The 25,080-nt window shown below is 38.2% G+C and overlaps 1 protein-coding gene across 1 annotated transcript; it reads right to left on the bottom strand.

Moving 5' to 3' along the window:
• Nucleotides 1-5,433: 5,433 nt before the first annotated feature.
• On the bottom strand, nucleotides 5,434-6,094 carry LOC127086200 (late embryogenesis abundant protein D-34). Its single transcript, XM_051026913.1, has 2 exons — nucleotides 5,703-6,094; nucleotides 5,434-5,603 (listed from the first exon to the last, which is right to left on the bottom strand). Exons 1-2 carry the CDS (start codon nucleotides 6,018-6,020, stop codon nucleotides 5,544-5,546), a joined length of 378 nt encoding a protein of 125 aa, XP_050882870.1. The 5' UTR covers nucleotides 6,021-6,094; the 3' UTR covers nucleotides 5,434-5,543.
• Nucleotides 6,095-25,080: the final 18,986 nt, after the last annotated feature.

The raw sequence follows: 25,080 nt of genomic DNA, 5'->3' as shown, positions 1-25,080 counted from the left end.
TGGACATCTTGAAAACCCTAAATCTATTTTCCAATCAAATCTTTTTAAAACAGCTGGTTAGATCTCCTTGGAAAATAAGTAAATCTGGTTGTAATCCATGATTGAATGCGCCAGCTAATCAAATCTTCAATCATATAAAGATTGCCATTAATTGTGCAATCACAAAACACCAGACATTCACACTGAATATTCTGTGTACAGGATGTCATGACATCGGGTCTGACATCTTGGAAAAATCCTGCATAATCCAATAATTCCTTTTATAACTTCCAACATGTACAACCATATCAGATGCCATGACCTTGTGTATGTCATCTGAAACAATCCTGCATGAACATGTCTTTCATTTAAGCTTCAGCAGGTACATCCAATATCAGAAGCCATGGCATTGTATGTGGCATTCTGAAACAATCCTGCATGCACATGTTCTTGAACTCCAGCAGGTACATAGGATATCTCATGTTAATACATCACACATAACATCTTGTGAACACTCTTTGTTTTACCAAAATTGCTGCCAACACTTAGAATTAACAAAAACAATGTATCTTCATAGGCTATGGACAAGATCCAAGTTACAGGTTGTATGATCCTGTAGGGAAGAAGCTTATTTGAAGCCGCAATGTGGTGTTTATGACCAAACTATTGAAGACATTTATAATGTAGAGAAAGATACACCCAAGAAAGATATCAGTTTGTCTAATGTTGATCCATTTCGGTTACCTAGTAATAATTTGGATGCTATTGGTGGTGATGATCACAATGATGAGCCATATGATTATGTTGATGATCAACAACTTGGAGATGAGGTAAATATTCCAACTAATGATGGTTAATATGAGAGCGATATGTCACAGGATGAGAATCTTGGTGAAGCTCCATAATCATCTCAAGTTCAACTTAGGAGGTATAATAGGTATAGACAACCTTCTACAAGGTATAATTTTGATGAGTATGTGACTGTAACACCCACATATAATATATGTCTAGAATACATATTATACATTGTGTAGTACTGGTACTGAAATACATAAGCGCCTAGTGGAAACAGTGTACATATTACATGCCCAAATCAAAACACTACTTGGCACTAAATATACACAAAGGTGCCCAAAATTAAACTAGGAACTAGATCATTGTAGAATGATCTCCAAAAATATCTACACAGTGGAAAAGCCATCCAAAACATCAGATAAGCAAGGACATCATGTTATCTTGTCCTTACCCTTCGCCTGCTCGGAACTACCTAAAAAATAATCAACAACATGAAGTGAGATAATAATCCCAATGGGTTCCCGATCTTATGGGTCCACTTGGCTCTATAGGATTTTCTAACCAATGTCCAACTTAAGTCAACAAGGGAAGAAAGACTTAAATGATGAGGAAGAGTATCACAATGTATGGCAACATGCTCCTGAGTTCTCACAACTCAAATACGTCATTATTCAGATTCACGAAACATCAATCTCTGAGCGGACCTACGTCTAGGGCAAGCTCAGTTCTTGCATGCTCGCATGATTTGACTTTCACGGTGGATATCGGGTCCTCTATGAGTCTCAAGCTCAATCCAAGCGACTGTCACCCGTATGGGACTCTAACCCACTTAGGGTATCCTTCACCGTATGGGCCTCTAACCCACTTAGGTGTCCACCTACCCCCCATGTCCTCAATGGTTGGGGATCAAACCCAATTGAGACACGAATCATCAGAGTCACATCCTATTGCTTACTCATCTAAGCATCTCAATTAGGGATGTACACCATCAAGGGTAAAACATTCTGAATACGTGATTAATTCCTTAAAACATAATTGGATTCATGTATCACCAAGTGGCCTCATTCACCTATAACATGCAATAACAACGCATGTTCCATACAAAGCATCTCACTCTCGACTATAGAAACCATCCATTCACAACCCTCACATAGGCGTCGTACAAATGAATGTCGTTTCTTAATGTTATCTAAGTTTTATGTCTAACTTATAGCCTAAAATGATCACTAGGTTAACTCACTTAATTCAACATGTAACTCTCACATTTGACATTGATTCAATACAAGTATAACAAGTGATTAATAGTTGATGCAATACATTTAGGAGCATCAAAGAAATGAAATTTGGAGGTTTAGGCACGATCCAATCGATTGGTTAGGGAGGCCCAATCGATTGGTCTATCTCACATTTCTGTTTTTCAAAGAAAGCAAAGGATCAATCGATTGGTGTCTGAGTGTCAATCGATTGACAACTGAACGAAATTCCAATTTTCAAAGTCAGTAAGTTCATGCAATCGATTGGAGTCCCATGTCAATCGATTGGTTCTTGCAAAATTTCATTTTCTTCAATACATAAAGACAGTACAATCGATTGTCACTAGGGGCCAATTGATTGGTCTCAAATAATTTTCACTTATTCATAACTCAGAAACTTCATTCAATCGATTGGTCTGGAAAGAGTTCCAGAACCAATCGATTGATCCTTGCACAAACCAAAATTTCTTCTGCACAACAACATAGTTTTTCAACCTGCATAATATTTTGTTTCATTTCTAGAGCCCAATCTCTTATCATAATCATGAAAACACATCAAGAACACTTTACCACATGTATATTTTTATTCTCCCCAACAATCACGAACACAATCAAAGCAACAATCACGTCATTATATCACAAGAATCCAACAAATACAAGAACACATTTAGAAGCATCATCAATGGATATTCACATGATTCATGGAAAAACTCATCACAATATCATATATCATACTATCAATTCCATGGTTCATCAAACCCTAACTTCTAAATCTAAAGTTCTACCTAGAACCCACCTTAGGAATGGAAGAGGAGGTTGAAAAAGATGATGAGACGGTGATGAAGTGATGATGATGGATTCCAAGTTTTTCTCCTCCTTCTTCTCTCCACTAGCTTGCTTCCTTCTTCTCTCCACTAGCTTTTCTGATACATAGAGAAAATGGAGTGATACAAGTTTGGTGGGTATTGGATATAAACATGTGGACACCATTTGCCACTAGGATTATATGGTTAGAAAAGATTATTAGTAGTAACAAATATCCCAAGTGATACTACACTTTTAATATTTGTTATACTAGAGCAATTGACCCATTATTAGTGTTACCAAAATGTCCCAATTAATAAAAGGTCAATCCCAAATAATATTAATTAAGTCAATCTGAATTCACTATTTACTCTATTTATCCCAAATGATAACTTTTAGAGCACATAGGAACTCAGTTGATCTCAATTAATAGGAATTTGAGTATTTAAGGAAATACGGGGTATTACAATGACCTTGACTAATGAGGGTGAACCCGAGTGTTTTCAAAAGGCCATAGAAAGTGATGAAAATCAAAATTAGATGGATGCAATGCACAATGAGATGAAATCATTGCATGATAACCACACTTTCTATTTAGTGAAGCTGCCTAAAGGAAAAAGGGCTTGGGAAAACAGATGGATTTATAGAGTTAATCATGAGAGAAACTCTAAGTCTCCAAGATATAAATCCAGATTAGTGGTGAAAGGTTTCCGTCAAAGAAAGGGTGTTGATTTCAATGATATTTTCTCACATGTTGTAAAGATGTCATCAATTAGAACCGTGTTAAGTTTGGATGCTACTCTTGATTTAGAGATTGAACAAATGGATGTAAAAACGAATTTCCTTCATGATGATTTGGAGGAAGATATCTACTTGAAATAACCCGATGGTTTTCAAGTTAAAGATAAAAAAGATCATGTGTGTAGATTTATAAAGAGTTTATATGGATTTAAGCAAGCTCAAAGGAAGTGGTACAAGAAGTTTGAGTTTGTTATGTGTGGTCAAGGATACCAGAAGACTACTTCAGATCATTGCGTCTTTGTTAGAAAATTTTCTAACGATGACTTCATTATTTTGTTGTTATATGTTGATGATATGCTTATTGTAGGGAAAAGTATTTCTAACGTTAACAAGTTAAAGAAGCAATTGGGAGAGTCATTTTCCATGAAATACATGAGAGCAGCTAAAAAGAAAAAAACTTTGGATGTCACAAGAACATTATATCGAAAGAGTGTTGCAAAGATTCAAAATGAAAAGTCCTAAGGCGGTAAGCACTTCTCCCCTACTCATCTCAAGTTGAGTTCTAATCAAAGTCCTTCAAGTGAAGATGAAGTATTTGATATGAAACATATTCCTTATGCATCTGTTGTGGGTAGTTTGATGTATGCAATAATGTGTACAAGATCAGGTATAACACATGTTGTTGGTACAAATCAGTAGATTTTTGTGAAATCCGGGTAGAGAGCATCGAAATGCTGTAAAATAGATTTTAAGGTATCTTCGCAGTACTACTTTTTTAAGGCTTTGTTTTTTAGGATATAAGCATACTATATTGGGGTACTCTAACTCTGATATGGTTGGAGACATTGATTCCATAAAGTCCAATTCGGACTACATGATTAAATTTGCAGGGTGAGTTATGGCTTGGTAGTCCAGATTACAAAAGTGCGTAACATTGTCTACTATAGAGATTAAATTCATTGCAATTATCAAAGCATACAAAGAGTTACTATGGTTGAAGAAATTTTTGAAGGAGTTTGGTTTTGTTCAAGACAAATATGTGTTATTTGTTGATAGTCAAAGCGTTATTCATCTTAGTAAAAATTTGATTTTTCATAATAGGTTCAAACACATTGATATGAGATATCCTTGAATACGTGATGTTTTGGATGTTAAGTTGTCAGAGTTAGGTAAAGCTCATACAGATGGTAATGATTTTGATATCATTACCAAGAGAAAAATTTAAAATTTGTTGTGATATCATCAATTTGGCAATTTTCTCCACATAATTGTGAGGGGGAGATTTGTTGAATTTGGACTCTCTTTCTATGTGGAAAAAGACCCAAATATGATTAACACATTTACCTAACTTATTTAAGTGGAGAAGATCAATTTAAGATTGAGAGAAAGAGAAAAAATAAGGATTAAAAAGAGACAAAAGAGATAAACTCATTATTGTTTTTCTACGACCAGTCTCACTAAATCGAAGATCCCCTATTTATTAACCGTATGATGAAGTTCAAATTTAAAAGACATGTTTGAGAGATATCTTCCTTTCACCCTGCAAATTTTATAAAAAAAATATTCTTATTTCTAAATTAGTTTATTTTGTGACTTGCTATTGTTAAGTTCAATTTGTAACTCGAAACGTGCATAAGACTGACTCTAAATAAAAGGAAAAAATCGACTATAAATAAAAGGAAAAAATCGGCCATGGATTTGTAACTCGAAACGTGCATAAGACGTGCACTCTAAATAAAAGGGAAAACCGACCATGGGTATAAGTAGTGATTTTGGTTAAGTTTCATTTGTAATTGAGAATAAATAAATTCTCATAAATAATAACACAAAACATATTATAGCGTAAAATTGTGAATAAATATACATAACAAAAGTCCATTATCATGTTTGAGTGATAATACGTACAAAACCAAAGAAAGTCTTGGTCAAAAGGGCAAGACATTTTACCAAAACTATAAGGTAAAATCTACATCACTTGTTTTTCTTAAGCGGGTCCGCACCATTTGTATCTTCCACAAACTTCCCCAGAACCTGTTCCATCAATAAATTATCATAGTACATTACATGCAATAAAAACTTCAAAATAAAACAATCTTATTTTTATGCATTTAGTTAAAAAAAGAAAATTGCCTGTCCACCAAGGGTCTCGGTGATGACACGTTTGCCCGAATCATAAGTTTGAGAAACCGCAACGCCTTCTTTTCTAGCAATGTTTGTAGCAATGTCATCATCCATGAAACCAGCATCCTCGTTTTTCTGGGCCGCAGAACTCATGAGAGAAGCAGGACCATCTTTTCGAGCTTTTCCCAATGTCTTGTCTTCCGCTGATTGCATTGCTTCAGCATCTCTTTGTCCAATCGGTTGGGATGATAACTTACCAGACACGTTGAACACGTCGCCGTATTTTATCGGTTCTTGCTCCGGCCTCCGTGGCTTCTCCTGACTCATGATTATTATTGAATTATTGTCAAACACAAGTTATTTTTGTTCTTATTCTTTGATCTTGTTAATTTACTTGGTTGGAGGTGAAGTGATTATTTATATAGTATACAGTACTGAAGTGCAAGAGGTGGATTAAGAAGGTTGGTGGCACTACTGTATTGCAAGCGGTGAAGTACTTGCATCTGTTGGACAATAACCGCATGTTCATATAGCGACAGGTGGAGAGAATGCATGGCAAGTTCTCAATCACCATGTTTCTAGAGATGTCATTATCTTATAAAACAACCTAAGAGATTCATGGTATCTAATAAACTAGGACATGTGTTCGATTGATTACAAGTTAGTTATTTTGATTTTGGAAAGTGGATTTAAATTGACCAACTCACATCTTAAACGAATCAAATCAGTCGTACTCAACATTATATGAAATGGTTTAACTCAGTTACAACGTCACCGTTTGTGTCTGAGCCAAGGTATTTGATTAATCCACGTTAACGAGCTTCGTCATCAAACACCCAAAAACAAATCCTCGCCCAAGAACAATGTCAATCCATCCAAATCCAACAACCAACCTCATACCATCATCCTGCCATATACACCCAACCACCTAACACCCAACCTCGCAACCAATTCATGCCACAAACCCAAATTTAAAATTAGGAATCAAACTCTAACCACCAACAACCATACGCAGCCACCACAACAGTCTATAGCCCAGATGATTCATACGATTTAGCATAATGCCATCGTAGCCCCCCACCAATGAACACCCAAACATCATATCGCCAAAACACCCAACCATTTTTTTAAAGGGAAATTGCAATCCAAAACGCAACGGAAATTAAAAAATTTCCTTTAGTGATCCTTACGAATGGGCATGCTCAATGATAGCAATTGTTACCTCCTGTGACTATTGAAACATTTGATGCAGATCTAAGGAGTGATCACGAGCGTTGAATGGTGACAACGCCTCTACTCAGTCCATACGAATGGATTCCTTCAGTCTCAGTGGTAGCTGCTATGAATGAAGGCTTTTAGAGAGAGAGAGAGAGAGAGAGAGAGAGAGAGAGAGAGAGAGAGAGAGAGAGAGAGAGAGAGAGAGAGAGAGAAAGAGAATTTCATCAAGTCAAATGCTTCGGCACAAAGGTTCTATTTATAGAACCACTTGTGTGGGCTACAAGCTAAAAAACCCACTTAAGTGTATGTGTCACATATCTTGTAGTATATCAAAAATCACTTAAGCGTGTGGTACCTTACCATATTTTGTATTCTACTTAAGTGCGTCATACCTTACGATGTTCTACAATTCACTTAAGTGCACCGTACATTACGGTGTTCCTTATTTACTATATCTCTCATCAATTCATCCTTTTGTGTGTGACCCTGTAGGTTTTCGCGACATTGGCAATTATATTAAATCACATATTTAACATAATAAATAGTTAGCGGTATCTAGCAACACATCACTGCTACCAAGACACGAAAATGTCATGTGATCCGACAAATCCTTTTTTGTGATAATACTTGTGTGTACAATTGTAACACCCCTTTTTCTGCCCCAAAATACTTAACATGTAATCAGAGTCAATAAGCACGCATATAAACAAAAGGGCGTCACATCGATGTTTTCAAAAACCAACATCATTCATCATCAATGTACATTACACCTGGTCATATAAAATAACACACTTCAAATCTCATGAATATTCAAGAATATGCGTTCGCAGCGGAAAATAATAAATACTCATGCATTTCATAAAATGATCCATGTCCCATACCATGGTCATTTCTCAATAATCTCCTCAAGATAAAATAAAACCATATCCAGAATATTTGGCACTATGGCATCTTAAACAACAATTGCAATCAAACATGTTCACAAGTAATAACATAATACGTATCCAAATAAGATATGAGTTCAATACTACTAATCTACCCCGTGTTACATGACCAAAGCATTGACTCACTACCTAGTCTCCACACTAGAATACGGAAGCTCTCCGGCTAAATCTCGAATGAGCTACCTTCCACTTACTTCAGCGATACTACTCCTGAGTATCTGCACGATGCCCATGTAAAGGTAACATTCAAACAGAAAGGGTGAGAATTCAAATCATTATGAAGGAGTGTAATAAGGCACAATGATTAAATCAACAATTAAAGGAATTCATCATACTTCGTATAACCATGTAAATAATACTAACCAATATTTATTTCACATGTTCCAAACATCCATCAAAACGCAAGGAGTATAATATTCAAATCCAATACTATATTCCCAAATATACACATAACTACAATTATCACATAATCACATATTTTGCCAAATTATGTATCCCAACATCACCAAAATTCAATTACCATATCTCATACACACATCACAATCCCATCAATGCATACACTCAATTATCACATAACTCTAATGTAACTCAATGCAAGACATGTGACTCTATGCATGTGGTACCTCAATGTGAACCCAACGTTTCACCGCTTTCCGATTCAATATCTAGAATCCAAGCCACGCTTCCAATCCGGACAAGATCAAAGCCACTACGCCTATTTCCAATTAAGGATCAACGTCTTCATGGACCCAACGTTCCACCGCTTTCCGATTCAATATCTAGAATCCAAGCCACTACGTCTATTTCCAATTAAGGATCAACGTCTGCTACGCCTATTTCCATTCAAGGATCAACGTCTAATACCATGTGAACCCACAGTTTCACCGCTTCCACTATGAAGCCGACCATGCCATGAATGAATGTACAAATACCAATACATATGCAATTAAGATAATCTCTACCATCTTAACATTCCACGTATCACCATAATTCAACTCTATGAATTATTCACCAATGGTACATATACACATTCATAACAATTACACCATTAACATAATATGCAATTAAGATCATCTCTACTATCTTAATCATTCCACATATAACCATAATTCAACTCTATGAATTATCCACCAATAGTACATATACACATTCATCACAATCCACTATTCACATATATAAACTAATTATCAAGTACGCACAATTAGATTTCATCTCAAAATAATTACAGCATTTAAAATCTCAAATTTTCATTTTTCAACAGTGTTAACTGGTTAACGCATATGGTTAATCGGTTAACGCGAAACAGAATGCACTTCCTGGCAGATTTCAACAGTGTTAACCGGTGAACGCTTTTGGATAACCGGTTAATGCAAGACAGAATACAAATTTCTAACAGATTTTCAATAGTGTTAACCGGTTAACGCTTTTGGTTAACCGGTTAACGCAAAACAGAATGCTATTCCTGCGTTAACAAAAAAACAGAATGCAGAATTTTCTGCGTTTTTCATCGTTGGAGGACTTTCGGACCTCCGATTTCGATTCCGTAAAAATCCAAACATTCAGAAAATTATAACTCATACAATACTCTAAGTATATAACGTTAATTTGCAGTTTTAACACAATCAAATCACCACAATCAAGAATACTCATCAAACCTAACAATTTCAAATAACCATACAAAATTAGGGATTTTAACCTAACATACTCCTATCCATTGACCCGATCATACTCACCCATAATAATAAGGATTCCCCCTTACCTCTTCAATTTTCTGGAAACTCTAGCTTCTCTCTTGTTCTTCCCCTCTTCTTCTTACTTTTCTTCTTTTCTTTCTCTATTGCCGTCAATGATCAAATGAATCCTAATTCTCACTCTCCTACCTCTTATTTATAGTATTATATTTGGGCTTAAAGAATGATACCTCTAATTTAATTAATAGGCCCAATAAGACCTAATATTTAAATATCTCTATTTAATTCAAATATATCAAACCAACTCAATATACACACCAAGTTAATTAATTCAATTATTCATTATATCTCATATCAACTAAATAATTAATTAACACACCCATTTAATTAATATAATCAATTATTATGCTACCTAGCAACCAATTAGTTAATTAACACTCCAAATAAATAAAATAAAATATAATAATAATAATATAAGAAATAATTACTAAAATTGGGTTGTTACAACTCTCCCCCACTTAAAAGATTTTCGGCCTCGAAAATTTACCTCAAACGAACAACTCCGGATACGATTCCTTCATCTTATCCTCGAGTTCCCAAGTAATATTGCCATTGGCGACTCCGCCCCATATCACTTTCACCAAAGCAATATCCTTACCACGAAGCCTCTTCACTTCTCGATCTTCAATTCGCATAGGTGTCGCATCCGCGAAAAACAATCGGCGGGAAAAAGCAAAATAAACAGAGCCGCCACCGTGCGTTATTTATCCCAAAAGAGGGAAAGGAAACGCTCGAAGTAAACCTGGAAAGGGAATGGTCTTACGACCGGAGATTACAAGGATCGGGAGTCGGTTACGCAAGGGGAAGGTATTAGCACCCCTCACGTCCGTCGTACTCGACGGGATCCACGCTCAAAAGAATAGAATAAGGTTGCCAAAACTACTCAAAGAATGCACACACACTTGAATAAAACACAGATGGAAGAAGAGGGGAACGGGATCGCTAGGATATCGCATCCTATGCCTACGTATCTCATCTGAAATGAGAATCAGAGCTACCGTAGTTCGGCTAATGCACGCCGAAACAAAACACACACAAGGACGCTGAGACGTCAGGGCAAACACACAACTGGAAACAGACTGCCAATGGCTGGTCTTATGTCCGACTCCAAACAACAAACACAAACAAGGAAACCGAATGCCAATCGCTGGACTTACATCAGACTCCACACACACAACCCACAGGAAACCGACTGCCAATCGCTGGACTTACGTCAGACTCCAAGCACACAACAAACAAACAAGGAAACCGAATGCCAATCGTTGGGCTTACATCAGACTCCAAACACATACACAAAGTAGAAGAGTTGAACACACAGACTAGAAGGGAGTCGGGAACTCGGACCTAATAGTTGTCAAGCAAAACACACTCAAAAAAGAAAAGGGTGCCCGGAGAGATCTCGCACGATCTCCTGCCTACGTACCTCATCTGGTATGAGGATCGGGGCAACGTAGTTCCCCTGAACAGGGGAGAAACTTCTATCCTAACCAGAGACTGGGAAATGACAAACTAGAAGGGAGACTGACTCGAGCCTAATAGTTATCATGTAATCCACAATAGTCCTAGGTTGAGGTTTCTAACAAGAGCTTGACTCACACAGGCAGTGAGTCGACTCAAGTCTATCCCTACGTACATTCAACTTCCTCGAAAGTTGATCATACGACTCCTACAGAAAGGAGATGAAAAGCAAAACAGATAAACATCAAAAGCAATTAGCACACACTATACGCAACCAATGGGGCTCAAGCAAGGTGGGGCTTTAGTCAAGGGGTCATATCGACCTTGACAAACAAGCCAAATACTGGAATGGGTGGTCAGGCTCTTAACCTCTAACATTGAGAGTTAGGGTGAGCAGATGAAATGGAGATGAGGGTTATGCCTCATAGCTCTTAACCCAGGCCTGGGTGAGCTTGAATCAATAGAATGTGTGGGAGTCCAGAATGGGGAACTCTATTCCACAAATGACTGACTCTATGCACAAGATTTTTGGTTTTTATTCAAAGTGCATCAACATATGGTGTGAGCAAGATGAAAGACACAACTGAATAGCAGGGGATGGATTGCACATCTCTTGTATCTGCCAATTGCCTCTTAAGAGGACTTAACCTCCTTGGCACAAAATTAAACAAACAAAGACATGGCCTCTTAAGAAGGGCTTCAGACAGGTGCCTGCCAATAACAACAGGTCTTCTAGACTACATGGAGATCAAGGAAGTTTACCTAAGTGGTATGCCAACCACAAGCCAAGCAAAGCAACTCAAATAATGAGTTAAAGCGGCTAAAGTACCTGTAAGAAAAGCTAAAACAGTCAATATTTACATTCAGACAAATAGACAACAATCAATAGATCTCAACAGACAGACAAGTCCAATATACACAATGAGTAATCCATAAGGCAAACACTCAAATGAATTATCATCAAAGCCTACAAAACAAACAAATGTTAGCAAACAATAACAAATGGTCAAGCTCAAATGGAGAAGCAACATCAATCATGGAGATGCATGCTTGAACCTGAAATTCACAACTCAAATGTGAGTACAAACCCCTAGGGCAAAGCCTAGGGTCAAAAGTATGGAAAAAATCCAAAACAGAATCTAAAACTCAACATGAATCATCCCTAATCAATCATGAACATGTCCTAAAAAGGACCAAATCAAAATCATCAAGCAAGGCCATGTAATGAGCAAGAGAAGTCAAAGACTATTTCAAAGCACACATTTGGAAATTGAGAATGAAAATTCCAAATCAAAACAGAAATTATTCAAATAATTCTAGAAATTTTCATGAGCTTTCAAAACATCAAACACAATCATCATACAAAAAATCAGAATCATCAGAGTTCAATTGATATGGAAATAAAATTGCACAAGCAAGACATCCAATTGTGTGACACACATTGTCACACCATGCAATCATGTGTATAAAACAGAAATGGTAAATGAGAAAAATGCACAATCAAGCCTCAAACATCCATCAAAATGTTAGGAACAATCATGCAAAATTTCATGGCATTTGGATCAATATCAAGCATTTCACAATGGAAAGAACAAGGCAATGTCACAAAAGCATACATGTTCAATCATCCTAACACAATTCAGAATCCAGCCATGCACAACTTCAGAAATTTACATCATAAAATTCTAGACATTTCAAGGATCAAGTAGCAAAAAACCTGGAATTATTTGGATCATTCTACAATTAGTTATGATTTTTTAAAGATCATGAAAAAAATGAAATAAAAATTGAAAAAGAACATGAAATAATGAAAAGAATTGAATAAAATGGAAAATGCTCCCAACCGGAATCGAAGCGAGGGGAACTTCGCTGGCCAAAACTATGTCGTTTCATTCAAAGCCCTAGTCAAAAACTAGCGACGGCCACTAGCGGACACTAGCGGCGGAAACCACCGTCTTCTTCATGAAGACGGTGGTGAACAGTATACGATATTTTTTTTCCAGAATTAGCGAAATTATATATCATTCAACTCTTCTTGGCACGTAGATTACAAATCTAACAATATTTTGGTCCAAATCATCATGAATTTCAAGAATCGATCAAGAACATCTTTGAACACCAAACTGTAAACACATATATCTCACTCAATAATCATCAGTTTTTTATGAAATTTAGATCAGAATTTTCAGCGCGGAAAGATCTACAATAATATGCACATAACATCATGAGTTAAGAGGTTCGAAATTTTGACCTCTTGAAGATCCAACAATGGCAGTGGTGTATTCAAGGTTGGTAAGCATGTAGATCAGCTCTAGCAACCTTGTTATGAAGCCTGAAGTTGAAATTGAGACTTGAGATGAACTAGATCTTGATTAAATAACAATTTCCATCTTCATGTTCTTCCTTGGATTATGCACAAATTCTGCTCGAATCTTCCAAACCAATGCTTGATCTATACTAAATGAAGGTCAGTGAACAAGAATATGGAAGAAAATCAATGCACTATATGGAAGAAATTGAAGCTTTGATTTGGAGAAAAAATGGAGAGAAAAAAGAATTTTGAGATCTAGATCTAGAATCCTCTCAAATTCTGTTACAATTATGTATATATATCATGTCCTAATCACCTTCTAATCAAAATTAATCAAAGTTAATTAGGAATTAGCAAAAATAAGGTGTTTGGCCAAAAAATGAAAATTGCATGGTGCATGGAGTAAATGAACGTGAATAGTAACCAAAGCATGATCTAATTCACTTAAAATCTTTTCTCCAACACAATGGCAATGGTAAAAAGTTCCCATGATTCACCAATTTTAAATTTTCAAAATTCTCTCCAAAATGGGCATGGAATAGCAAATGATCATATGATGGAAATTCATGCAACGTGATAAATGTTTTGGAAAGTTCATGTCATGAGAAGCATTTTAGAAAAAGAGACACCAAATTTGGAATTATGAATCAAAAGATATGCCCTTTTGAAGTTTCAAGCACACTTGGCAATGATTTGATCATATCTCCTCAACCATTCATCATAAATTCATGATCTTGGACTTTTTGGAAATGGAAGAGAGAGATCTTAAACTTTAATGTTGGACAAAAATTCATTTGAAGATTATTTGATGATGCAAAGTTGAGTTGAAGTTGAACCAAAACCTTTCCATTTTTGGAAACTTTCAATTACAGGTCACTTTCCATTTTTGGAAACTTTTGATCTGACCTCAAATTCTTCAAGATATGCATTTGTAATGACCAATGAACCCCATTTGAACATGAATGAGATGTTGAAACTCATTTCCCCACCTCCTAGCCCTCAGTTGACTTTTTGTTGACTTTCTGGTTGACAGATGACTTAGAAATGCCCTGATCAGCCTGAGCCTTAACCACTTGAGGAATTGGCTCCAAAAAGAAACCCTAGCTCATACAAGCTCAATAACATCACCATATGATCCCCATCCAAGCAAATAACCTCATCTCCTTGAGAAACCCTGACTGGTAGAACGACACTGATTAGGGTTGACCAGAGGTCAAAACCCTAATCCCAAAGAATCTGAGCATGAACAATGAGCCCCTTGATGAGGACATAACCATGATGATGATGATGTACCCTTGCAATCAAGATAATACTCATCCTCCTTGAGGAACCAATAAAACCCTAATTGAAGAGCAACCCTCAGATGATTGGTCATCAATTCAAGAAGACCCTCAGGCATGAATCTCTTAACCTCTCCATCTTCTGAGAAAGACTTAAGAGGATGACTTATTTATCCACATGATATGCCATATGCAAATGCCTAATGCCTTAAATATGAAATGCAATATGCTAAGCTAGTCCCAAGAAGGGAGGGCAAATTTTGAGGTAATACAGCTGCCCCTATTCAATCCACTGTGAACCTGTCGATATGAATAGCCTCGGCTTTCATATGATCAGGGTGAAGAGTGATTGAATACCAAGAACAGACGAACAATTTGCGCTCCGCTGGGGATTATTATTATGTTTCTTTTCTTGAACCCCACAACTTTTTGATTTTTTTCCTCTTGAACCCCAATACTTCTTTGATTGATTTTTTTTGCTTTTTCTTGGACCCCGAACAATTATTTCCGCGCGTATGATCCCCGATCACCGCATTTGAACCCCGACAACTTCATAACAATCCTGTTTGCCAAACAATGAACCTCGTTCTCCATTTTCTTGTGATAATTCCGTTGGCAATGCCGGAAATAACACCAACCACCACTCTGATGGCGACATATCAGAGGGTATTCGACCAGACATTTACCAATGACTGGGAAGGAACTCGACGTTTACTGACATCGAACAATGATGTTTACAGACACCAAAGAAAATACTCGACCAGACATTGACCAATGATTAGGAAGGAAACTCGACGTTTATTGACATCGAACAATGATGTTTACAGACACCAAAGAAAATACTCGAACAGACATTGACCAATGACTGGGAAGGAAACTCGACGTTTATTGACATCGAACAATGATGTTTACAGACACCAAAGAAAATACTCGACCAAACATTGACCAATGACTGGGAAGGAAACTCGACGTTTACTGACATCGAACAATGATGTTTACAGACACCAAAGAAAAGATACTCGACCAGACATTGACCAATGACTGGGAAGGAAACTCGATGTTTACTGACATCGAACAATGATGTTTACAGACACCAAAGAAAATACTCGACCAGACATTGACCAATGACTGGGAAGGAAACTCGACGTTTACTAACATCGAACAATGATGTTTATAGACACCAAAGAAAGGATATTAAGGGGATCGACACGACACTTACTGGTATCGCAGGGATGACATCTACATATGTCAAAACCAGGCAGACGCTTGCCGGGGACTAACTGGGGAATACTGTTGCTCCAAAATCACGATGCTGAACTCCTCAGAGTAACACCTTCCAACTTCCATCTCGCACGACAGAAATCTCCTCCAGTATCGCACTACTGGGGAATACCGTTGACCCAACATTACGATGCTAAACTCCTCAGAGTAACATCTTCCAACTTCCATCTCGCACGACAGAAATCTCCTCCAGTATCGCACTACTGGGGGGAATACCGTTGACCCAACGTCACGATGCTAAACTCCTCAGAATAACATCTCCCAACTTCCATCTCGCACGACAGAAATCTCCTCCAGTATCGCACTACTGGGGGGAATACCGTTGACCCAACGTCACGATGCTAAACTCCTCAGAGTAACATCTCCACCACCCGGCGAAACCAACTCTCAAACGGTAACCACGGCTTGAGGCTAGCTGATGCTTGCAATGCTGAGGCTGATCTTCCAACCAAATAAACCGATTCTCAAACGGTAACCACGGCTTGAGACTAGCTTATGCTTGCAATGATGATGCATGATTTTTTTTCAGCGTAATGCTCCATAACTATGGAAATGCTACGCAATTTATTATGCAATACGCTATGCTTTCCTAAATGATGAATGCATAAAAAGTATCCCCTCAAGGGACTCTTCTGGGGAGCTCGAGGCACTCTGCTGAGGAACTTGCTAACGCTCCAATCTCCACCCTGCTGGGGAATAACACTGCTGCTGGGGATAAGGCAACCTTCAACAGGGATGAATTCCACTGAACCCAATCCGCCTGGGGACTTCGCTGGGGACGAAACCACCAACACACTCTGCGGGGAAAACAACAATCTTCGACTTGTTGGGGAACTAACAAGCTCCGCCGTGCTAGGGGAAACAGCTACCCTCAGACACCTCTGTTGGGGAAATAGCAACCTTCAGGTCTGGCTGCTGAGGAAACACCGATCTCGAAACTGTTGGGGAGATAACCATCGCGACCCTGCTTGGGGAAAACACATACCTTGAATCTGCTGGGGAGGTAACAATCCCGACTCTGCTTGGGGAAATAAGGAAAGTTTGGCACAGAACACCCGTCGACTCGTTGAACCCTGGTATTCAACATCTGAATCCAGTGTCAGCTTTCCACTTTTGAGAGCTCCCAGGCTCGTCTGGACTTTTCCGATTCATCACCTTGTATTCTCGACTTCTCCGTACTCTACGGAGATCGAACCCCTCAAATTGGTATCAACTTTCCAATTCTTCAGACTTTGAAGAGTCTTCTTGATTAATCCTCCAGGATCATCGCATGTTCTTCCGTCGTCTTTTCACCGTTCCTCCATTCCTCGTCCCTGATTGGACTCCACGGGGATCTTTTGTCAAAAGGCTTCACATCACAACCTGCAAGTGAGTGAAAATATCTAACAGCACCTGCAAAAGAGATCGTTAGATAAAAACGTGCCCCAGGCGTGCCAAGATTTCAACACCTGGGTCACTCAACCTTCCGAATAAGATTTCAGGTTTTCAATCTTATAAACATGCATTGGAAGGAATCTCCATATCTCAAAATGCAAAGATTCTTATCAAAATAAACGGATGTTTTTGCAATCAAAGCGGTAATGAAAACAAAAACAAAATTATTTGACTGAATATGCATTTTATTGATTGGAAAAGGTGGCTCAAAACCGAGCAATACACAGGAAGCAATCCCTGAAAAGAGGTAATTGCGCACAAAAGGAAAAATCTATCCTAATGGCAATGCAAAACCGTGATCTCATCGAGTTCCAACTCGGTTACACCCCATATGTCCTCAAGACTCTCCGCGCTTTCTGCCTTCTGAACAAGACGCTTTCTACCGATCCCTGCCGGGAATTATCCATGGTGTTTTAACCAAAACACAAACGATCATGCTAGACGCAGTTGTTCATTTCAATCCCTCTTTTGCCTGGACCGCCCTTTCGGGTTTTCAGTCCACCGGGATACCCTTTTTTGCCCAAGCCGCCCTTGTGGGGTTTTCGACTTGCCGGGTGTACAGTTTTTTCTTTTTTTATCCCTAATTTTTGCCCGAACCTTTTCATCATTTTTTTCTGGTTCGTCGGGATGCCCATTTTTGCCTAGACTATTTTATTCTTTTCGTCCAGCGGGTCTCTTATACGAAGTATTTTTAAACTGCGTCCGCATTCACAGGGGATGGAAGATCCTCGCCATCCATGGTCGTCAGCAACAAGGCTCTACTAGAGAAAACCTTCTTGACCACGAATGGACCTTCATAATTGGGTGTCCACTTTCCCCTACGATCGTTTTGAGGAGGAAGGATCCTTTTCAGCACCATATCTCCCACGTGATACACATGAGGTCGCACCTTTCGGTCAAAAGCACGCTTCATTCGCTGCTGGTATAACTGTCCATGACAGATGGCCGCCAGCCTCTTCTCCTCAATCAGGCTTAACTCTTCGTATCGAGTCCTTACCCATTCCGCCTCTTGCAATTTCGCGTCCATCAGGACTCTCAAAGAGGGAATTTGGACCTCAATTGGTAGCACGGTTTCCATCCTATACGAGTGGAAACGGCTTTGCCCCAGTATGTACACATCGAGATTCGATACCCGGTATACAAGCTTCGTGTTCAGCCACGCTGTTGTTGGTGCATTCAAATGCTAGCCGGGCAGCAAAAGGAACGCGGGATCCCTTTGGCGTAACCAAAGCAACACCAACTCTGTTTCCATTCACATTAATGACCCCATCAAACATCGGAATCCGTTCGGATTCAGGGTCAGGCCCCTCCTCCGGGAATGGTTCCTCACAATCTTTCGATTTGAGAACCATGATGTCCTCATCAGGGAATTCAAACTTCATCGGTTGATAATCCTCAATGGGTGGCTGGGCGAGGTAATCAGGGAATACACTCTCCTTTGATTTCTTTCTGAGAGGTATACTGAATGTCGTAATCAGTCAAAATCATTTGCCATCTCGCAACCCGTCCGGTCAATGCTGGCTTCTCAAGCATATACTTGATCGGATCCATTTTGGAAATCCACAAAGTGGTATGAACCAGCATACACTTGTCTCAGTCGGCGAGCAGCCTATGCCAAAGTACAACAAGTTTTCTCGAGCGGTGAATGTATTGTTTCACAGTCGATAAACTTTTTGCTAAGGTAAATTGCATGCTCTTTTCGACCAGACTCGTCATGCTGCCCCAGTACACACCTCATAGACCCCTCGAAGGCTGTCAAGTACGGAATTAATGGTCGTCCCTCCACGGGAGGCATCGGAATCGGAGGTTCCTGCAAATATTCTTTTATTTTTTCAAATGCCGCTTGGCCGTCATTATTCCACCTGACCGTTTGATCTTTCTCTTTTTTTTTCAACAGCTTGAATATGGGTTCACACGTGGCTGTTAGATGAGATATGAACCGTGAAATGTAGTTCAATCTACCTAAGAAACCACAAACCTATTTTTCTGTTCTCGGTTCAGGCAATTCTCTTATTGCTTTTACTTTAGCAGGATCAACCTCGATTCCTCTTTCACTCACAATAAACCCCAGCAATTTACCGGACCGCACTCCGAAAGTGCACTTGTTCGGATTCAACCTCAGTCTGAACTGTCTCAGCCGGTCAAACAACTTGGCCAGATCTACCGAATGCCCCTCTTCTGTTTGGGACTTTGCTATCATGTCATCAACATAGCATTCGATTTCATGATGAATCATATCATGAAACAAAGCCACCATAGCTCTCTGATGCGTGGCACTGGCGTTCTTGAGACCGAATGGCATCACCTCCGCTCTTGACACTCGCCTTCAAGGCGGCCCCAACCTTTACTTCCTTTCAGACCTCCTCGGTACACAGGCTAACTAGCTCAACTCGTTCCTCATGCGGTCGAATCACCTTCTCCTCTGGTTTCAACAACCTGGCTAATTCCTCCAGTAGTTCACAATCTTCTTCGCCTTCATCTTCAGCATGATAGATCGGATTGTCGAAGTCATACAAAGGTGTAACCAAATTGTTATCAATGAGATACGGAGCATACAACAGTCGGAACGAAGCCAATCAAAAGGAAGGAAAAATGAAAATAAACATTGCCATTTTTATTTTTGTTTAAACTGTAAAAATAAATGAAAAACAGGGAACACCGCTTTTAATGTGAAAAATATCCATTTATTAATGATGCAAAATATTGCACAATGAAACACATGAGGTGGCCCTTACAATGGACCATTACGTTTCGGGCAAAACATATGGCTTTCATGCAGACAGAATTGAAAAACAGAAATATTACTCTTCACGATGAGTGACCGTGATGATCTTTGAGGCCTTCCAGTTCCCTGGTACGCACGGTTTTATCCAACCATCGAGCTCGCAATCACTGTCAATCTCTTCACCCACCGCACAGACGTGACCTGAATCTTCAGCAATTACACCCACCATCACCTAACCATGCGCCGGCATGGGGTTAGCATTAACATTCGGAGATGGTGCAAAATTGATGGCCTTGGAGTCTACCAAGTCTTGGACAACATGCTTGAAGGCTCTACAACCCTCAATGTTATGCCCTGGTGTACCAGAATGGAATTCACATTTGGCGTTCTCATCATAGTTAGGAGGCCTCTGATGTGGTCTTAACGGAGCCATCGTCCTCGGCTGAACCAACCCGAGATCCATCAACTTCTTAAACAGAAAAGCATATGTCACGGGTGGCTTATCAAACTGACGATCAATCCCCTTTCCTCTCACTTGGTACCCAACTCTATGTGCTCTCTGTTGAGGTGGCTGATGTTGCTGTTGTACCGATTGGTTACCAGCAGGAATGGTTACCGCAGCAGTGTGCTGGTAGTAACGATCCCTACCGCGTCCCCTTTGGGCATACACAGCACTCAATTCACCCTCATTCTTGCGCTGACCGTTCCCAAATGGCTTCTTTACTCCAGATGACGGAGCATTTCCCTGTATTTTCCCCATTCTCAGCCAACTTTCAATTCTCTCACCAGCCACTACTATATCTGCAAAGCCAGTGACGGGACAACCCACCATCCTTTCAGCAAAAATCCCCTGCAGGGTACCCATGAACAGATCAGACATCTCCCGATCCACCAGCGGAGGTTGAACTCTGGCAGCCAACTCCCTCCACCTTTGTGCATATTCTTTAAACCCTTCGTTTGGGTTCTGAGACATACCCTGCAACTGGGTACGACTAGGAGCCATGTCAGCATTGAATTGGTACTGTTTAAAGAACGCATCTCCAAGATCCTGCCAGCTCTTGACATCTGATGATCTCAACTTGGTGTACCACTCAAGAGATCCACCAAATAAGTTGTCCTGGAAGAAATACATCCAGAGCTTCTGGTCCATTGTATAGGCAAATATTTTCCGGACAAAAGCCTGGAGATGAGTTTCTGGGCAAGAACTCCCATTATACTTGTCAAACGTGGGCACTTTAAACTTTTGCGGGATCACAATCCCCTCAACTAGCCCCATGTTTGTCATGTTGATAGCCCCAGAAGTAGCATTGACTCACTACCTAGTCTGCACGATACCCATGTAAAGGTAACATTCAAACGTAAAGGGTGAGAATTCAAATCATTATGAAGGAGTATAATAAGGCACAATGATTAAATCAACAATTAAAGCAATTCATCACACTTCGTATAACCATGTAAATAATACTATCCAATATTTATTTCACATGTTCCAAACATCCATCAAAACGCAAGGAGTATAATATTCAAATCCAATACTATATTCCCAAATATACACATAACTACAATTATCACATAATCACATATTTTGCCAAATTATGTATCCCAACATCACCAAAATTCAATTACCATATCTCATACACACATCACAATCCCATCAATGCATACACTCAATTATCACATAACTCTAATGTGACTCAATGCAAGACATATGACTCTATGCATGCGGTATCTCAATGTGAACCCAACGTTTCACCGCTTTCCGATTCAATATCTAGAATCCAAGCCACACTTCCGATTCGGACAAGATCAAAGCCACTACGCCTATTTCCAATTAAGGATCAACGTCTATATGGACCCAACGTTCCACCGCTTTCCGATTCAATATCTAGAATCCAAGCCACTACGTCTATTTCCAATTAAGGATCAACGTCTGCTACGCCTATTTCCATTCAAGGATCAACGTCTAATACCATGTGAACCCACAGTTTCACCGCTTCCACTATGAAGCCGACCATGCCATGAATGAATGTACAAATACCAATACATATGCAATTAAGATCATCTCTACCATCTTAACATTCCACGTATCACCATAATTCAACTCTATGAATTATTCACCAATGGTACATATACACATTCATAACAATTACACCATTCACATAATATGCAATTAAGATCATCTCTACTATCTTAATCATTCCACATATAACCATAAATCAACTCTATGAATTATCCACCAATAGTACATATACACATTCATCACAATCCACTATTCACATATATAAACTAATTATCAAGTACGCACAATTAGATTTCATCTCAAAATAATTACAGCATTTAAAATCTCAAATTTTCATTTTTCAACAGTGTTAACCGGTTAACGCATATGGTTAATCGGTTAACACAAAACAGAATGCACTTCCTGGCAGATTTCAACAGTGTTAACCGGTTAACGCTTTTGGTTAACCGGTTAACGCAAGACAGAATACAAATTTCTAACAGATTTTTAATAGTGTTAACCGGTTAACGCTTTTGGTTAACCGGTTAACGCAAAACAGAATGCTATTCCTGCGTTAACAAAAAAACAGAATGCATAATTTTCTGCGTTTTTCATCGTTGGAGGACTTTCGGACCTCCGATTTCGATTCTGTAAAAAGCGAAACGTTCAGAAAATTATAACTCATACCATACTCTAAGTATATAACGTTAATTTGCAGTTTTAACACAATCAAATCACCACAATCAAGAATACTCATCAAACCTAACAATTTCAAATAACCATACAAAATTAGGGATTTTAACCTAACATACTCCTATCCATTAACCCGATCATACTCACCCATAATAATAAGGATTCCCCTCTTACCTCTTCAATTTTCTGGAAACCCTAGCTTCTCTCTTGTTCTTCCCCTCTTCTCCTTACTTTTCCTCTTTTCTTTCTTTATTGCCGTCAATGATCAAATGAATCCTAATTCTCACTCTCCTACCTCTTATTTATAGTATTATATTTAGGCTTAAAGAATGATACCTCTAATTTAATTAATAGTCCCAATAAGACCTAATATTTAAATATCTCTATTTAATTCAAATAAATCAAACCAACTCAATATACACACCAAGTTAATTAATTCAATTATTCATTATATCTCATATCAACTAAATAATTAATTAACACACCCATTTAATTAATATAATCAATTATTATGCTACCTAGCAACCAATTAATTAATTAACACTCCAAATAAATAAAATAAAATATAATAATAATAATATAAGAAATAATTACTAAAATTGGGTTGTTACAACAAGTATCCTTTTTGCCCTTATGTATATATTGAACACAAGGCATAGACTGTGTCATCCTTGTCTAGTTTAATATTAGGCCCTTAGACATTTATCATGTTACACAGGATGGGCATATTCCATCTAGTTCAATATTGACTTTATACTTATAAATTTTTCAACTATGTTTGATTTCTCCAACTTCCTCCTCAAAATTCATCATGATCCAAACTCCAAATGGAAAAGTGTTCCACAGAAAAGTTGTTCCCCTTCATGTTACCTTTCCAAAGAGTCTAAGTTCATGGAATTTGGAGAATTTTTGAAGGACTTGTGCATGGGTGTAATGTGTGGCCCCATTTGGACAATTTTCATGACCAATTTTCAAATACATTTGCATGGTCTCATGTTAAGCTTTTAGCATCACATGTGCACAACTTTGGACAAATTCCAATAATTTTATGGGCCTATCACACGTCCATGCAAGCATGCACACTAGAATTACTATTTTTAGTATTTGAATGGAAGTGTGTGGAAATCAATTGCCAAGCCTATAAATGCAACTCATTCTTCTCAGAATCAAGGAGACCTTACCCAAGTCTTGCTCCTGCAACATTCTCATCCTCCATTGATAGGATAAACTTGAAGATTTCATTTGAAGTCGAGTTTCAATTTCACTTCTGTTTTAAGATTGAAACTCCAAAAATCCAAACCATTTTAGCATCCATTTCATCTCCTACAAGCTAGTGGAAGTAAGCCCAAGAAAATTGAGATTCAAATCAAGTTTCATCACTACAAACAGAAGGTTAATTTTATGAAACTTTCCTTCTTCCATTCTCCCTCAATTCTACATCATTTCACTTGGTTTTTGGTTGGCCGAAGTCCTACCAATGTAGGCAACAAGATTGAGTTGCTTTGAGGTCAAATCGAAGCAACTCAAATTATACTCCTCAATTTTCAAATCCATGTGTCTTTCAATATACTTGGAATTGGAGAAATTTGAGGTTAGATTTGGACTCCTGAGAATTTTTCCTTCAAATTAATGTATAACTTTTATTTTTATGAACTTTAGTGGTAGACCCGTCCGATGAGGTCCACCGGAGAAGATGACCAGAGCCCTAGCTCAGATGGTGATTTGGCAACGTCCCAACCATCTGATCATGTCTCAGCATTCTAATCGGGTCCATTGGTTTTGATTACTCTTTTTGCCACGTGTTGACTGAAGCGTATCATGGAACCTAAGTGCTTGTCCTTCAGATTTGCCACCTCAATTAATGAGGGAGATCTGATGGCTCTTGTTTTTTCGCTTTTTATTTTAATTTCTGATTTTTCTTCTAATCCACTTATTTTGTTTAATTCAAAATAAATCCATTTTTAATCCAAAAAAATATGGGACTTTCACCAAAAATCTATAAATATTTTTCCTATTCCATATTTTCAATTAAAATCATTTTTTGAATTAATTTTGATATTTTTTGTGAATTAATTGACTTTGGACTTGTTTTTAAATATTTTAAAATACTTCTGACTTTTCAAAAATTGTGAATTTTTTTGTCTAAGGTCCTTTGACCTTGTTTGACCTAGGATAAATCCCTTGGCCATTTATTTGGTGATTTGACAGGATTTGAGGTTTTCTCCCTTTAAAAATGTATTTTAACTCATTTTAAAATTGTTTTTTATTTGTTTAATTGATTAAAAAAATGGTT

This window comes from Lathyrus oleraceus, chromosome 5 (assembly GCF_024323335.1).
Source record: "Lathyrus oleraceus cultivar Zhongwan6 chromosome 5, CAAS_Psat_ZW6_1.0, whole genome shotgun sequence".
In the NCBI taxonomy this organism is placed as follows: Eukaryota; Viridiplantae; Streptophyta; class Magnoliopsida; order Fabales; family Fabaceae; genus Lathyrus; species Lathyrus oleraceus.
The sequence above is the reverse complement of the archived record's forward strand: the minus strand, read 5'-3'. Positions and strand labels throughout refer to the sequence as shown.

Bases quoted from the DNA above. Each gene is read 5' to 3' on its own strand.
- LOC127086200 (XM_051026913.1), bottom strand. From the start codon at position 6,020: ATGAGTCAGGAGAAGCCACGGAGGCCGGAGCAAGAACCGATAAAATAC. The intron at 5,604-5,702 runs GCAATTTTCTTT...TTGATGGAACAG, and splicing joins CCGAGACCCTTGGTGGACAG to GTTCTGGGGAAGTTTGTGGA.